The 17,237-nt window shown below is 41.9% G+C and overlaps 3 protein-coding genes across 6 annotated transcripts in view; 2 read left to right on the top strand and 1 right to left on the bottom strand.

Annotated features, from left to right (window-relative positions):
* The first annotated feature begins 3,027 nt into the window (after positions 1–3,027).
* On the top strand, positions 3,028–4,597 carry LOC100049333 (ZPC domain containing protein 1). The gene is given in 9 exon segments (NM_001104748.1): positions 3,028–3,080; positions 3,182–3,348; positions 3,415–3,518; positions 3,589–3,677; positions 3,744–3,924; positions 3,997–4,102; positions 4,168–4,253; positions 4,315–4,403; positions 4,470–4,597. Coding segments are annotated over 9 exon segments (918 nt in total). The 5' UTR covers positions 3,028–3,040; the 3' UTR covers positions 4,526–4,597.
* A 2,896-nt stretch (positions 4,598–7,493) lies between these two features.
* The window catches only part of si:ch211-14a17.10 (uncharacterized), a 34,522-nt gene continuing 24,778 nt past the window's right edge, over positions 7,494–17,237 (top strand). For 2 of the 4 annotated variants that reach the window (XM_078935500.1, XM_078935499.1), the window contains exons 1-12: positions 7,494–7,634; positions 8,305–8,418; positions 9,923–9,975; positions 10,053–10,127; positions 11,109–11,215; positions 11,297–11,441; positions 11,527–11,555; positions 11,650–11,690; positions 11,773–11,797; positions 11,870–11,933; positions 12,001–12,052; positions 12,181–12,211. In XM_078935500.1, coding sequence (XP_078791626.1) covers positions 8,319–8,418; positions 9,923–9,975; positions 10,053–10,127; positions 11,109–11,215; positions 11,297–11,441; positions 11,527–11,555; positions 11,650–11,690; positions 11,773–11,797; positions 11,870–11,933; positions 12,001–12,052; positions 12,181–12,211 — 722 coding nt within the window. In that variant the 5' untranslated portion in view covers positions 7,494–7,634; positions 8,305–8,318. Of the gene's footprint in view, positions 7,635–8,304; positions 8,419–9,922; positions 9,976–10,052; positions 10,128–11,108; positions 11,216–11,296; positions 11,442–11,526; positions 11,556–11,649; positions 11,691–11,772; positions 11,798–11,869; positions 11,934–12,000; positions 12,053–12,180; positions 12,212–16,997; positions 17,231–17,237 lie in introns of those variants that run through there. The other 2 variants (XM_078935501.1, XM_078935502.1) reach the window with 2 other exon arrangements.
* Positions 12,682–17,063, bottom strand: homeza (homeobox and leucine zipper encoding a). Its single transcript, XM_011486560.4, has 2 exons — positions 16,922–17,063; positions 12,682–15,866 (listed from the first exon to the last, which is right to left on the bottom strand). The coding sequence occupies exon 2, from the start codon at positions 15,837–15,839 to the stop codon at positions 13,863–13,865; it is 1,977 nt and encodes a 658-aa protein (XP_011484862.1). The 5' UTR covers positions 15,840–15,866; positions 16,922–17,063; the 3' UTR covers positions 12,682–13,862.

Here is a 17,237-nt window from a genome sequence, read left to right as displayed (position 1 = left end):
AACAGAGGCGTGGCTGCCAGTTTGCACCTACAATCACTGGGACATATGAATTCATACACTAAGAGCCACACTGGAGGCAAGGAGGGGGTGACGTGTCTTGCCCAAAGACTCAAAAGTTGAGGGATTGAGCCGACTGCCTGAGCCATTGCCTCCCACTTGGTTCATTGTGTGGTGTATTTAGCTAGAGACATTTTTAGCAGTTTCTGTTTCAAGCACACTGTGCTGTATATAAAGTACTACTACACAATGGACCAAAACATAAGCTGAAATAGGCTATCAGAATGTTAAATGGCATATAAGCCTACACTGTCACTGTCACTATAACCACCAGGAGCATCTTCCAATCAGAAGTTGACCGCTCAACCTCTGCACCACAGCTGCCCCAAGTTTTGCGATGTCCAATGATTTAATACACTTTGGATGTGTGGATCTGATCAACTGCAATTTTGGGTGTTTGGCACTTATTCCAAGTAGTAAAATACTGTTCATTTATAGCATCCTCAAAATCCATTTAAGCATTGAGGGAGCTTGATTGAAACATTGATTAAAGATTCTCTCATTAGTATGTCATGGTTATACAGGCTGAAACTGAAACTGGGGCGGCAGTGGCTCAGGTGGTAGAGCAGGCCGTCCAATGACCAAAGGGTCGGCGGCTAGATCCACGCTCCCCCCTGCCAACTGACGTGTCTTTGGGCAAGACACTTCACCCTCCTTGCCTCCAGTACGGCTCCACTGGTGTGTGAATGTGCATGAATGTCCCAGTGATGGTCAGAGGGGTCGTAGGCGCAAACTGGCAGCCACGCCTCTGTCAGTCTGCCCCAGGGCAGCTGAAGCTTCATCAGTAGCTACCATCACCAAGTATGAATGAGGAATGAATGAATAATGGACACATTGTAAGCGCTTTGAGCAACAAGAAAAAGCACAGATAAATCTAATCCATTATTATTATTATCCTCTGTCCTCTCATAAATGCGGTCAAAGCAAAACAATATGCTCCCATAACTGCTTGAAATTTCAGAGCATAAAACTTCACACTAAACTCCCAGTAGTTGTCACACACTTAGGTGAATGACATTTGTTTTCCACATTTGACCGATCCCCTGGGGAAGCAGTGAGCTGCTGAGACTCGGGAGCCATTTGGTGGTTTAACCCCCCAATCCAACCCCTTAATAATGCGTGTCAAGCAGGGAGTTATTGGGTCCCATATGACTCAGCCTGGATTTGAACTCAGGACACTCTAACACACACCACTGAGCTGATAAACTTCTTCCTTTTGTGGTTTAATGGCAGAAGGCACCAATGACAAGGTGCAATACTGCCACCTACTGTGTTAGAGTGTAAGTCGGAGTGGGAGACTACCTAACTCAGGGGACCCCAAATCCAGGCCTTGGGGGCCATTGTCCTACATGTGTTCCAACCAACCTGCTATTGAAGCTTCTTACTGGCTAAACACACCTGATCCAGGTAATCAACAGCAAATAAGGCAGGCTTTCTGGAAAACCAGCAGGACACCAGCCCTCGAGGCCTGGATTTGGGGGACCCCTGACCTAACTAGTATGTAAAAAAAATATATATATATTCTCCTCAACATTCCAGTTCTCCTCAAAAAACAGTAACGACTCAGTTGAAACTCTGCTCCCCTCCCAAAAGCCTCCTCAAACTCCTCTGGCAACCGTACTCTTTGCTCCAGCTGCCGCCTTTCTTCCCCCTACAATTCACAGTGACACAAAATGTGCTCCAGTGATTCTTCCCCTTTCCTGCAATCACACAGACCAGTCGGATGTTTCCCCAGTTACTGTATTATATCATTTAAACCCGTGTGTCCTATCCTCAATTGGGATATTATTATTTGATCTCTGGTGTTTGTCCTTAGATGCACACCCTTCCCTACTTTGTCTTGTATATTGAATAATGTCATCCTTTCCTCTCTCGTGCTCATTGCTTCTGCCAGTTTTCCATAATAGACCTAATCTTCTTTCTCTTTCGGCTTTTCCCATCAGGGGTCGCCACAGCGAATCATCCTTTTCCACCTCACTCTATCATGAACATCTTCTACCCTAACGTTAGCCAACTTCATGTCCTCTGTTAAGACATCCATATTTCTCCTCTTTGGCCGTCCTCTTGCCCTCCGGCCAGGCAGCTCCATCTCCAACATCCTTCTACCAATATATCCACTATCCCTCCTCTGAACATGTCCAAACCATCTCAGTCTGGCTTCTCTGACTTTGTCGCTAACACAGGCAACGTGAGCCGTCCCTCTGATGTACTCGTTCCTTATCCTGTCTAACCTGGTCACTCCTAAGGAGAACCTCAACATCTTCATCTCCGCTACCTCCATCTCAGCCTCTTGTCTCTGTCTCACTGCTACCGTCTCTAACCCATAGAGCAGAGCTGGTCTCACCACTGTCTTGTACACCTTTCCTTTGAGTCTTGCTGGCACTCTTCTGTCACACAACACTCCTGACACTTTCCTCCAACCGCTCCAACCTCATAATAGACCTAATAATTGTCCTAACTTCTTTTCTTTCTAATGGAATTTCTACCTCCACACCCGTTTCAGCGCTTTGTCAGAAAATCCGCCATTTTATTTCCCTCCACTCTCCTATGTGCTGGTACCCACATAGATCTGATACTGATCTTAACTTCAAGTTCTCAATTGGTTTTCCATTTAAGCACCTAATTTACCATGCTCACTCTAAAGCCCTGCATTTGATAACATCCTTCAGCAATGTTTGAAAAAAAATTCAGAAATTCTGCTGTACATTCTAAATGTTTAATTTTCAAAACACTTTTTTGTGTCATTTGATTCTTGCAGCATAAAATATTGGAAACCCAAACACCATAAGCATAATTTGTTTTTGAGTTGCCCTGACCAAAAAGATAGCTGAAGACCTTGATGCAGACCACCTGCGATTATTGAACACACACACCAGGTGGAGGTCATTCCTTTGATTGACTTGTGCCAGTCAGATGGAATAAAACTGCGTCCTGAGCTGCAATCCAGTATCAAGTCACAATGGCTTTCATCTGGGATTTGGCAATGTGGTTCTGTTTGGGGGCTGTTATGGCAGTGAATGCAGGTAAAGTATTTTTGTAATTTAGTTAGCAATTGTAGTTTAAGCTTTACTGAGGCATTGGCTAAACCTTTTTTTTTTTTTTTTTTTTTTCCATGTGTTTTTAGAGCTGAGGACGGACTGCAGGCCTGACTACATGTCACTAGTTTGGACTGACAGCCGGTTGCAGGCTGATCCTTCCCTGTTTCGTCTTGGTAGCTGCTTTCCTGCGACTATCAGCCCCCGGGAGGTGGCTTTTAGCGTGACATATGATGACTGTAACTTCAGGAGACTTGTAAGTACTTCAATCTTAAGCATATAAATTTGTTTCTTGCCTTATGACACTTGGGTTTTCTTAAAGGTAACTGGAAATGAGCTTAACTACACCAATGACCTCATCTACACATCTTCTCCTGACTCGTATGTCAACCCTTTTAGTCTCCCGGTTGTCTGCTCATTTGAGAGGTTGGTATTTAGTCTGTAGTATAATCTTTTTCTAGAGAATTGCCATAATCACTGAGATTACTGTTATCAGGCCCAAGGACTGGTATCCTATGACTTATGACCCAGAGTTTTCCACATATGGTGTAGAAGACTTGGTGTTTCAAGTTGGACTAATGAATGGTAAGTTTGGCTCATTTCATTAGTTCTGGGTGGTGATGGTCCCAACTTCTACTTCTGTGGTTCCAGCTGACTTCACAGGACCCTCTGAGTCAAATGTGTACCCCCTGGGCTCTATGATTTCTGTCATGGCTGCTGTGGACCAGCAAGACCATCAGCCTCTATTGCTGTTTCTTGAAGAGTGTATAGCCTCCACCACACCTGACCTTCACCCTGGAGCTGACTTGTATCCAATAATCACAAATAAAGGGTACTTCTCTTTTTCTTTTATCTATATAAATAACTTTTGTAAACGCTAAATTGCTATTTTTGACCCTAACAGATGCCTGGTGGATAGTAAAGTTTCGCGTTCAAAGTTTGAACCAAGGGAGAAACTGTCTGAGATTCACTTGTCTGTGCAAGCCTTTAAATTTGCTTTGGGACATGAGGTAAATTAATTTCTTGTGCTGTCTGAGTTGGCTTGTTAAGTGTACTGAAGTCTGTTTTTGATCAGGTGTTCATCCACTGCACCCTGGTTGCATGGGATCCAAATGGACTTGATGACACCAAGAAGGCCTGCCACTACAATAAAGATCATGGGTAAAATGATGCTTTATTGCATGCATCAAGACTTACTGAAGTTGACATTTCTATTTCTTAGCTGGGAGTTGCTGGACAACCCTGCATATAATGGCCTTTGTGACTGCTGTGAATCCACCTGCAAGTCAAGAAAAAGAAGGAATCTGTCTGGTAAGTCTCCTTGTTACCACTCAGAAAAAAGTCACTTTTTTTTTTTTACATGCTTTTCTTTTGCAGAAAAGCATGGCTTGGAGAAAAAGGCAGTTGTTGGACCACTCACAATAACGGCCTAAAGTCCTGAACCAGCTTGTGATTTATTTTAAGCTGTAAATCCTTGAAATGACATTAAATAAAATTTGAAAATGACTAGTTTGCCTCAAGACTTGTTTATATCAGCGGTCTGCAACCTGTGGCTCCAGAGCAATACTTTGTGGCTCTCTAACTTTCGAAGTAGCTTAAATTGCACTTTAACTGGACAGTCTTTATCAAAGTTATAGACTTCAGTGTTCAAAGGAAAAAACAGTTGAGTACCCCCACCCCCAAGGGAACTTCTCTGGCTAAATCAGTTTTGAGAAGTCATCTCATTTAAGAGATGGACTTGAGAGCCCCTTTAATCATCAATTGGTAAATTTATAACTTGTAATAAACTTATGCTGTACAGAATTTTGTACTTAACGGTCAAAAAGGTCTTCATCTCCAAAAACAATAACGGCAAACTCTAAAGGCTTTGGGCTGATCAACCCAAATGGCTGTTTAGCTGAAGGGTGCAGATCCATAGTTCTATACATGAAAATGCATAATTTGGCTAAGGAACTTTTTATTTAACTTGTCCTGTCCAACAGCTGGGCAGAAAAGAGCTGAAGGCCTCTTGTGTTGGACATTTTACTTTTACAACAGGGGTTATGAATCTTCTGACCAGAGGTATGTCTGAATAAACCCCTTTTGTAATCGAAGCCAGACTTTTCATTTTAATTTTTGAAATTATTTTGAGTTGGACTGGACAGAAGAGGGATGTTAGGAGGGGGGGAGGGGGATAAAACCGTGAAGCATCATAAAGCAACAAGCTACTGGATGTTTATCATTACAGTAAGGTACAGAGAATACAAATCTCAAAGGGGTGGGGCCTGTCCACACACGCACTCAAATGTCATACACACCGTTAGCTGCAAAAATGTCCCCATGTACACAATAGTGTTCACAAACGCACATTTATGCCTACAAGCCAACTAGTGTGAGATTTCATTCATTCACGCAATTTGTTAGTGCAAAGGTGAGCTAATACCTGTGCTCAGTTGAGTGTTTATGTTTTTCTAAAATGGATGGAATGTGGAAAGCAGGAGGGGGAGCAACCAGCCACACCCAGACCCCCGCCGCGGCAGCCAGAAGCCCCCAACGCCACACCGCAGCAAGCAGGCAGAGAACCGCCCCCGGACGCCCACGCCCACCACCCAGGCCAGGGCCAGCAGGACCGCCGTGAGGCCCCCAGAGCCAGAGAGCAGGGAGGCATGGGGGGAAAGAGAGCGCCGCCCCGGCCCAACCAGGAGAGCAGCCCCCCCCCCCCCCCCCCCCCGCCACGCCGGAAGAACCCAACGCAGGGCCCCACCCGAGAAGGGCACCCACAGCCCCAGACGAGCACCCCCTCACCACCCAGGAGTTCTGGGCATCCCCCCGCCCCAACCCCAGGTACGAGCCAGGACACCCCCCCCCCCCCCCCCCCCCCAAGGGAGACCTGCTCCACGCTCCAGGCAGCCACCCACCAGGGCCACAGATGGTCCAGAAAGGTGCAAGACAGGGGCCAGCCGCCCCCGCCCAGGAGAGGGGCACCCCAGAGAGAAGGGGGGGCCCACAAGGGCTGTTGTAGACATGGCCCGACCAGGCTCGGCCACAGATGGAAATTGGCGAGGCCCAGCACCCGGCGGCAAGGACCAGAACCCACCCCGCAGGGACACAGACACCCCCGGCTCAGGTGTAATATGATCCCCGGTTTCTGGGCTTGCCAGAAAGCTCAGGAAACCGGAACCCAGGGGACACGGCCGCCGCTGCCAAGGGCCCCGCATGCCCCACCAGGGATGGGGCAGGGGACAGATGGTCCAAGGTCCCGCCTTCCTTGCGACATGACTGTGTGCGTGTGTGTTAGTGAGGGTGTGTGTGTGCGTGTGTGTGTGTTTATGTTTGAATGTATATTTTGAGGAGTAAATAGTGTGCACTAAGGGGGTGCAGTTAAAATTGGCAGGTAGGGCACTGAGGAGACATCTCCTGATTACTCACAGCTATGTCCCCTCACCCTTCCCACCAAGGGGCCCTAAATATCTAAGGTGCGGTAAAAATTGGCGGGTAGGATGCTAGGAGGACATCTGCTGCTTGCTGGCAGTGATGTCCAAGCACCCCCCCCCCCCCCTACCAAGGGCCCTACATGTCTAAGGTGCAAATAAAACCGAGAGAGGGCCAAGTAGCCCCCCCCCCCCAAGGCTCAACGCAGGCTAAACCCCCCACCCCCTCACTCTAATATGAGATTATGTGAGGAAGGGGGTAAGTTGGGGACAGCTGGTAGACTGTCCCCTGGTGGTCAAACAGCCGTCCCCCAGCCCCCCCCAGCAACGCGCCCAGTTAAACCAGTTAAGACTGACATGTTGGGCGTGCTGGTTAATTTATTTCTGTCCCAGACTTTGACAGAATACAGTCTCGACTTGAAATGTGTACAAAGAAAACCAAACATTTATATACATATCCAATATGACGATACATCAATAACTTTTCGGGTTTAATTTGAACTTTTTGAAAGATCAGTTCGAATTGGCTTTAAAGTTACAGTACTGACTTTCTTTCAAAATATGTTGGAATTTCGGTTTGGAGTTGGACCATTTCTTGACTATGGGAATTTTGCTAATAAAAATACAATTTTTGTCTACTTTGTCATTAAGGTAACCCAGTATAATTTCTTTTTCCCAAATTTTTTTTCCAATATAATTCCCCTCTTCCATCCAAACCATATTATGTATGCAGTTCACAAGAAGGTGATAAATTATTTTCTCTTAAGACCCATAGGTCCATGTCAAAAGCAAATCTACTCAGTTTTTTGGTTGAATACATACAATGTAATTTAAGGGACACATTTTGTTTTATTTAAACAGTATTTATTACAAATAGTCCAAGCATAGGTACATAAGCATAAGTACAATTTATGTCCACAAGTTTTGAGTCCCAAGAAAATCTCCCAGCAAGATGGCGTTTTAATTTTTTTTCAGCTTTATTGAACATACCATTAAAGCCCAGCAAGTTGGCGTGCTGGTTTAAGTCAGTGGAGCAGCGTCACGTCGTACGTAATGACGTAAGTATCTACGGGGCGGAGGAAAGGGGGGCTGGTTAACCGTTAATTACCCGACACCACTTTGACTCCACCAGGTAAAAAAAAACCTTTCGACGTATTAAAGTTTGAATATCTTTTACGTCTAACGCGAATATTGTTCTAGCTAAACGAAGCTTAAAGCTGTTTTGTGCAGAGCGATAAACTTTTTATGATTAAGCTGCTTTTCTTTATTTTTTCTTTAAATTGTCATAATCCGGAAGCTAGTTTAATTGTTTACATTATTTTATTTATTTTCTTGTCTGATTCGCGAAGACAATGGCTCCTCATTTAAACTAATAAAACATTTACTGATTAATGTTGGAACACACTAACTACTGACCAATAGTGTAGCACATTCCTACCAATGTCAAAACTTAAACACAGAGATGAGAAAATCACTGTGGACTAAAAATTCTCTAGCCCCCCCCTAATTTAGGAGATGATGCATTGAGGGAATATATAGTCAAACTCCCTTAAAAAATAAATAAAAAATTAAAAACTGTTAGATGTGTCATTTGCATTGTCCAGAAGTTAAGTCACTAAGTTAAATTTAAAAACGTTTTTTTTAATTAACTTCCACAGTTGGCATCTTCAAATTAAAGATAACAGCATCTTTACTCAGTCAAAACATCAGATCCTTTTTTTCCCTAGAAAATTATGAAATCTTTGGTTTTTAACTTGTACCTAAATATGATACATTCATTTCGATCTTGTGATTATTTGCAGACATACGACTAAAAATGGACTGGTTCCACTGTAACCAGTGCTTCACAAGGACCGGGTCCAAATTTGCTGTTTCCAGTTGTGGACACATCTTGTGTCAAGCATGCATTAAACCCAGTAAGGATGTACATGTGTATGGATATATTTCTGATGAAAGCACATTTTATTTAAAAAAAAAAAAAAGAATTGTGTTTTTCATTCAAAAAATTTTTTTAGAACTACAAACATGCAGGGGACTAACTTCATCTGCTCATATAAGATGCAATTAACAGCAGAAAGGCCACAATGTGTCCATGTCATAGACATCATCCATGTCCATTTTGTTTTGGTGCATGATATCACCAGTCTGTTTGGTTCTTGCTACTTACTTTATCCGCAAACATTACAGAGCAAAACATTGGTTGTATTTATATAGACCAGTATGAACTGTTTGTAGGATCCACCTGTTCTGAGCTTGATGTTTGACGTACGTGAAGCTGCAGAGGGAGGCAGGGACCGTCAATAAAGTACATAAGAACATCCCAGAATATCAATTTCCCAGTAACTCAAGATAAATAATCCCCAAAACATCACAAGTATTAATTATTGTCAAAACAAACTCCAGAGAAATTCTAAATGTTGTTACTCTTTCTCTTAGAGTGAACCAGCATATTGGAGTATGCAAGTAGATGACGTGTCCTTATCTTCTTGTTTTAGGACTACTGTACATCTATTTGACTACAACAGTTGTAATTTTAGGACTACAACAGCTGTAATTTTAGGATTACAACTGTTGCAGTCCTAAAAAAATTAAAGCAAATTAAAATGTAATTATTTTGAAAATCAGAAAAAAAATATATAGAAAAGTGTGTGGGGGGATTCTTAGAAAAACAAAAAACAAAATTCTCAAAATATCTTGAAAGACAAAATAAAATATCTAGAAAATATTTTTTTTTAATTTCGAAAAAGACAAAACAGTATAACGAGAATCAAGACTAAAACATCTACACAACTAGAAAATATTATTTAAAATATGGTAACTACGGTAAATATGATGGTAACTATATCACTAAACAAAAAAAAAGAATTCTCGAAAATCATCCCCAAAAATATCTCCAAGACAGACCACGTGCCACAAAGTTGACACTTTATATGCGTTGAAATTAATGCAAACCTCAAAGCTCAGATCCTAGATCCAGATAATGGCTGTAACTCATTTTCTGTATCACCACAAACAGAAATAAACAGTTTATATCTAATACTTCCCCAACGTTTTGCTCTGTAATGTTTGTGGATAAAGTAAGTAGGAAACAGACAGGCGAAATCATGACGAGCACATCCAGTAAACAAAATGGACACAGATCGCGTCTATGACATAGAGACGTTGTTGCTTTTCAACTTTTAATTGCAGGTTATCTTTTAGTTTTGATAAGCAGATGAGATGAATACCCAGATAGTAAGTAGTTTTTCTGCATTTTTAGTTTTCTAAAGATTAACATGTGTATGTATCAGCACAAAAAAAAAACTACAACAAAAACCTTTTTTTTTTAAATACAATATGCTTTCATATTTTCCATCCCGAGGAATAAACTTTTTTTGAACAGTTTATAGTTTCTTGTTACTCCTATCCTGTTTTTCTCAGACCAGTGTCCTGTATGTGGAGCCAGCTGCAGTTACATGGCCATCTCTGATGACGTGGGTCAGCTCGTCATGTTGCAGTTGTTCCTATTCAGCACAGAGAACCTTTCATTTGTGGTATCTTTCTGTTTTAGATGCAACCGCAGGGAAAGGTGTTTTTTAAGGACCCGTTAAACCTCATTCAGTCAAAGCTAGCCAACATTACACAGGTCTGTTTCACCTTTGCTGCAGGCACGCCAAACTTATATCACATTTGAATGTGTAAAAGCAGGGTTTTAAATATTTAAAAAAAGTTAATGGACCAACAATTGCATTTCAATTATATTATTAATAGATTAAAAAGTCTGTTCATTACCTTAGTGGTGCGTTTTGAATCTAAAACAGTCAGTTGTACTCCCTGTAGTTCTGTTTTTCTGTGCACAGACATGTAATAGAAATTGTCACAGTGAATATTAGTTTGAGGAAACAAACATAGGAGAACAACATTTATTAGAATCATATTCGTTTTAAGTTAACTTGAAAATATGACTAATAATAATTGCCCCTTCAGTTCTTGTAAAGTGTTTGAAAGCTGCAACTGATTATGAGTTTTTGAAAAACTGATAATTATCGAACTTGTTTTCTGGTCCTAGACGTTAAGATAACCCACATCCTATCAGTATGATTAGAAAAAGACTGGACAAGCTGAGAGCTTTCAGTGAAAACATGATATACCCACTGTTGTACATGGTGGTGGAGGGGTGATCATTTGGGCAACTTGCCTGTTTTGAATCCTGAAATAAGACAACAATCCAAGCAAAGCTACAAATTTACTTGAGAACATATTTAAAGGAAAAATACAGCGATGTGTTTTTTTACTTTTCATAATTATTTTAGCAAAGAACACCTAAATTAGCCATTTTTAAAACCAAAATTTAAACAATTTAAAATGTAAATTGTTTACCTAATGCTATTTTTTCCTGAAATGTGATTTTTTTTCTTTCTTTTTACCATCTTAATCCAACCCATCCTTTTTTTAGTAATTAGAAAAATATTTACATGTGAACTAGTTCAATATTTTAAAGCTAAATTTCACTTAGCTAGCTTTTGAAGCATGGACTACTTGATTGAACGTTTTATTCATGACCCACTTCAGTCAGATCATTTTGTAGTGTCTATACACTCAACAGTGACATCTTCACACTTTCCAGATCGCAAGTTTCCAGAGAGCGCAGATGGAAAGAGTCACAGCTCATTTTAAGAAGAAGGCTTCCACAATGGAGAGGCATCTTAAGGAAGTCACAGAGCAGGCGTACAGGTGACCAACAGGAAATCATAACTTGGTTGTGACACAAAGTAAAACCTCTTTAATCAAATCCCCCTCCTCTGCTTGCATAAGGCATCTCTCAGAGCTGAAAAAGGAGAATGACAATTTTAAAAAGCAGCTTTCAGAACTTAGTGGTGAGAATTCCGAACTGAAGAAGCAGCTGTCGGAGCTGAGGAGAGAAACCGAGGAATTAAAAAAGCCACTTTCCCAGAGGAGAGTAAGGAAATAGCTGTTTATTCCATAAATATCCTCCTTTTGGTCATTGTTTTTTACTCACCAAGTCAGTTCTTTGTTTTTCACAGATTTCTCCAAGACCTTATCAAACAGATGGGTAAGGACTTTTTGTTGTTGTTGTTGTTGTATTTCTTCATACTTTCACAATCTAGTTATGATGCAATTGCCCATTTTTTTCTTCTGACATACAGGGCTCAGAGGGTGTCACTCCCAGTGGCTGTTACTTCCCCAGGTGACCTCATTGGACTTGCTACAAAAAACATGTTTTTGATTATTTATCAAACACATTTTGGATTCTTTTATGTTTTTTCTAGTTACACCTCGATCAAGAACTATGAGGTACATCTACATTTCAGTTACTTTTTTGTGTTTTTTTTAACTTAACATTTGATCATTTTGTTTGGCAATCAGTCGCGTCAGCTCTGCAGAGTCCATGCGTTGGGCCCGAGACAGGGGTCCTAGCCTCTCCCTCACTGTAAGTAAGTACATTTACAAATAATTATAGATTTAAGCGTAATACCGTCGTGTTTTTCTCATGCCAGACCCCTGGATCAATTGCCTCCATTTCTAGTCACAGCTCTCTTCTCGATCGGAGTAAGTGTGATTTCATAAAACACAATCTTTTTGGATCTAAAAACATTTTCACATTTAGATTCATTTGTGACGAAAAGTGGGCTCCAAATTGTCCTCCATATACACCTTTTTTGTTTCGTCTTGTAAAGGAACACCTCCTGTTTTCAGCACTCCAACAAGGTGAGTAATGCAGCCAAAGGAGCTTCTACCACTGACGCATCAAAGCAAAAGTTTCACTTTGAATGGTGGGTTTTCCCGGGTAATTGACTCAACACTTTACTGTCATTTTCAGGAATCAGGCTACTGTTTTCCAGTTCCCATTTATGAATGGATTGTCAATAGAGTCACCTCGACATTGATTTAATGTCCAGTGACACTAAGGACATTTGTTCAGTGCTTTTGTTGCAAAAAAAAAATAAACTTGCCTTCATGCAAATGTTCATCATTGTTCCATATTAAATGTTCATTGTTAGTTAGATTTGTGGAAATCTGGTTTTCTCAAAATACCTTTTTTTATTTTTCCTCTTAAAAGCTGCTTTACATAGTTTTACTTTTTTCCCCCTCTTAGTGTTCATTTGAAATAACAAATGTGTAACTACTTCTGAAAATCTAGCTTCTCTCTACTAAATCCAAAGAAATCTATTCACGCATTTATTTATCAAGACAAATCTTTTTACTGGTTTCCAGCGACAAAGTGTGCAAATGTCTCTTTGAATACAGGAAAAAAAAATCATCGGAAACATTGATAAAAGAAGAGGCTACTTGTAGGAACAGATCCCACTTCATGACACTTAAATTAAGCTTTTCAGACTTTGATGGCAGAACAGAAACAAAAAGGACCTGCTCTACTTTGGCAGGTTGCCAGTTATTTGAACATTGTGTGAACATTTTGAGGAAAAAATTTAAAGTAAGTCTTACTCCGTATAGAACAATTACAAATGCGTGACATGGTTAACTTAGGGAAAAAAATCATTAACCTGAAAGCATCTTTTAAAACATGATTTGACAAAATGTAATCATCTTTGGATTTGAATCATGTCTGCTTTTCACGTGTACACTTGTTTTGCCCCCCAAAAAAACTTCACTGAATGACTAAATTGGCTATTTAGACAGTTGTAAGATACGCTTCCTCAACCTAAATTTAACTATTACAAAGGTCTGTTTATATGCATATGACAAATTATTTTGATATGAAGAATTACAACAGAGTGACTCACACAAAATCAGGGAATGCGTTTCAGGAATACACTGATCAGAACGAAAAACATTTTCTTCATCATGCTTTGCATTCAAACATGATGGCTTTCAGAGCCATAAATTGGTGGAATTATGACAGCAAGCTCAAAAACCAAAGTGCAAGATGTCAGTAAAAAAAAAAAAAAAGTTCATGTCCAGTGTGCTTTAATGATAAGGAATTCTTGGCTGTAAAGGAATAACTGCACACATTATTCAATCAATGCAGACGTTTCCCTAAAGCAGTTAATCATCTGCTATATTCAGGTACCAAAATTACAAACAATTTAAATTACCATCCAACATGTAGAATACTAACAAATCTGTTTTAGTGATCTAGACAAAATAAGCTACAAAAATATATAGCAAACCAGTGTACTGGTCACTGTTTACAGTAACACAAAGAGGGCAAATATAATTCAAGTCTAAATATATTAAGGAGAAGTAGGAAATGCAGCATATATGAAAAATCACAAACCTCGCTCTAGGCTTGTTCTAGGAAGACTGGATTTTTACAAAACGTGCCTCATTAAAGCAGTGTGAACCCCGATGTTTTCAGCCTGTTGTGATGAAGTTGGGTGTAGTCCTCCACCAACTTCTAGAAATGTTCTCCAACATCAATGGGTTCTTGGTCAGTTTTCACAACTTCCTGAGCAGCAAACCAATCTCGCACCTGCTGGTAGCTCATTTTTGATTTCTTGCATAGCGTGTCAAGGTCTTTTTCATGGAGCGACCCTGTTGAAAGGTAGTATGCCAGCAGGGGCTGGATATCCGGGGAGTTTGCACCTGTTCCGTTTGCTCTGGATTTGCGCTTGCGCCCTCTAGCGGTCGTCCCACCTTTGTTTGTCAAACCGCTGCTGCTTTGTTGATTTGCAAGTTCTGCCAGGAACTGATCGCGGACGCCCTTGACCCAGCGCAGTTGGCCATTTTTGACAGCATACCGCGTGTCACCAAACCACTGAATAACATCTGCTCTGGGTAATCCGGTAAGTTTAACAAGTTCAGTGTAATCTGCACTTGTGGGCCACTGACACTGCAAGAAGTGCTGCTTCAACACATCCAGTTGCTCTTTGGTCTTCCTTGGCCGCCCTGCTGGAGTGAGAGTAGGAGATGTGGAGGTGGAGGCCCCCGAGGAACCCAGGGCTGTCTGTGGGGGACTGGTTCTGGCCGAGTGCAGTGACTTTTTCGATGTTCCGAATCTGTGTGAGAATGGTTTGTGTGGGGAGGCAACTGGTGGTGGACTGACAGAAGGGGAAGAATAAGGCGACGATTTTATTTCCAGGATGATGTCTGGTTCACTCCTAAAGTTCTTCGTTAACTCTAAAGGTTGTTCATCGTTTGGCTCTTCATCTCTAAAACTCTCCCCATCTCCAGAAAGCTCCTCAATCACTTCATGGCCCTGTGTCTCAAGGACTCTTTCCCCAAATGCTTCGAGGCTGTTAGACAAAAATGTCTGAAAGAAGTGTGAGTTTCTAATCCCATTGTTGCGTGTTCCCTCGGGGGGTTTCACCCCATTGGGCTGAAGTGACTTTTGACTAACAAGTGGAAGGGGTTGAGTCTCCGACTCATGTTTACCTCCAACAGCGGCGCTGTGAGAATAGCCTTGTGCCGCCGCCAGGCTCCCCCGGCCAACTCTTAGCTGGTAGCGACTGTCACTAAACCATTTGCGGATATCGTTGCGACTTAGCCCGGTTTCTTCCTGCAAACGTCTCAGCTCTGCCTCTGCCGGCCAGTTCTCTTTCAGGAAGCTCTTGCGCAGAGCGGCAAGCTGAGCTTTGGACTTTTTGTAGCGCCCGTGCCGTCTTGAAGTTGCCTCTGTAAGGTCAAGGGAGACATCAGCTGCTGCACTAGCTGGCATTTCTGCTGGTGGGTGGTAGAAATATGAATCCTTAGGGGGTGGGAGGGTGGAACTGAAACAAGGAGCTCTGGATTTGACTGCTTTGTAGCAATCTGGCGACTCGCACTTTGATTTCTTACTTTGAGGAGTAAAGCTAGGTAAACCACCCTCTTCTTCATCACTGTCATCTTCAATTACCAACTCCTCCAGACTTTTTGCTTTTTCTTTCAGTTTGGCTTCTTCATTTGATTCAGTGGAATTATCGTATAGCTCCGGCACAGCTAGTTTCCTCCGTGTTTCCTCGATTTCCTCGGAAGACCAGCTAATGCCATATTTGATTCTTTGCACCATAAACCACACTTTAACTTTGTCCAGTGGCAAGGCGCACGTCCGCGCCAGGGTGCCGACTTCTGAGGATGACGGGTACGGGAATAAGTTAAAGGCGTGAACAAGTTCTGGGATCTCGTCGAGTTCTCTGGTCTGATCAGACTGCGTCCACACCAGTTTCAGTCCTTCCGAGACCAGAGGCAAGCACACAACAGAGTTGTTGTTGGTGGTGAAACTAGCCACACCACCAACGTTGCTTTCAGCCGAGCTGGCTGAATGGCACAAATCCCTGGGAGGGCTCTTGGTTTCAACATCAATTTCATATCCCTTCTCCTTTTGGTTTCCATCAAAAGGTTGAATTATGATCCCCAGTCGTCCATTTTTTCCACTGTGTTCAGTATACGATGCCATGTTGGCAATCAAATAGTGCTCCGTCACCTAGAAAGGAAACAAAAGGGATAAAAAAGCGTTTAGTTGAAAATCATCATATCCTTATTACTCCAAAGATAAGATCACTATGTGGAAGTGGAACCCTTCAGAGATCAGAACAACGGTGTCGATACTTTTGGGGTTGTTCTCGTTCTCAAAGTCAATTTTCCAACAACTGTCACCCCTCCCCCCTATTTCTCTCGACTTCTTCTGAACTCTATAAAACCGGTCGTATACTCCGTCCAGACTGAGCCTCCCCTCCCCCAAAGTGTGGCGACTGACTTTTGTTTTGCATGTGTGGGGGGACTGGTCAGAGAGGGTGGAAGCACAGGGAAGGACCATCTACGAGGAATTCATCACCGTCCCCTCCCTTACCCTCACTCAGTCGAGCTTTGTTGTTTCACTTCCAAGTTTTCCGAATGCCATGTGTTCTAAAGAAGATCCCACAACAGAACCGATCCAGAGGAACGCCATCCTCCCACATTAACCATGAGGGGAAGCATCGGTTAATCCGTACATGTGGATGAGTGTGTAAATGCAGCAGGTGTTGTGCAAGTTCATGATATAAATAGTTCTTTTAAAGGAGCCTCATTCAAGGGATTATAATTCACCTTTGGACCAAAAATTTATTACAATATACCTAAAACATTGTGAAATTGTTTGTATAAAACCATATTTTTATTTTGAATGAACAAATATTTTATTTGTTAATTAATGTGATCACATAATCAAACATCCAATATTTTGAGTTGTTTTCTTATATAAAAAGTGAATTTAAGTGAAATACTTGTGAAAGGTTCCTCTTACTTTTCATTCATTAAACAGCTGAACCCCCTTAGAAGAGATAACTGGCCTTCCTCCGCGTTTAGCTCCATTTCTGTTCCTAGCTTTGACCGTTTTATTTTTAATTTGTTTTTGTGCCCATTTTTTGTTGGTAAAAAGTTTAAAAACAACAACAGTTAAATGTCTCACCCCTTTGTGGCGTACCATCTAAAACACTCGATTCTGCACAGGCGCACTTCGCCGTTAGACACGCTCCAGTGAAAACATAAAAATAAACTTACCTCAAATGCCAAAAATAACCCGGTATCCTCCGCGTTCCTTTAAGCGACGCCAACGGAAAACCGTTGAAAGTTCTGGATGAGCCCCTTCCACCCGGCTTTGTATCGCCGAAGTTTTTCGAGGCGGGTCGAAGAAACAATACCGTCCGTCTGTTGGTTTGACCCTTGTCTTGTTTATCGAGCACCGCGACGGATTACGGGCTGGATTCAAATGTGCGAGGCGACCAAGTTTGTTGCCCGTCGCTCGCTGGAGTTCAGTCGTCGGCTAATTCCTGCTGGCCTCACTAACGTCCAAGCCGAGAGATTAAGGGGGTGAGTT

Source organism: Oryzias latipes, chromosome 17 (genome assembly GCF_053564925.1).
Source record: "Oryzias latipes strain Hd-rR chromosome 17, Olatipes_Hd-rR_3.1".
Taxonomy (NCBI): domain Eukaryota; kingdom Metazoa; phylum Chordata; class Actinopteri; order Beloniformes; family Adrianichthyidae; genus Oryzias; species Oryzias latipes.
Note: the sequence above shows the minus strand (reverse complement) of the source record. Positions and strands in the feature narration are given on the sequence as shown.

What these genes read in the sequence shown, in the direction of transcription:
- homeza (XM_011486560.4), bottom strand. Translation starts at nt 15,839, where the DNA reads ATGGCATCGTATACTGAACACAGTGGAAAAAATGGACGACTGGGGATC.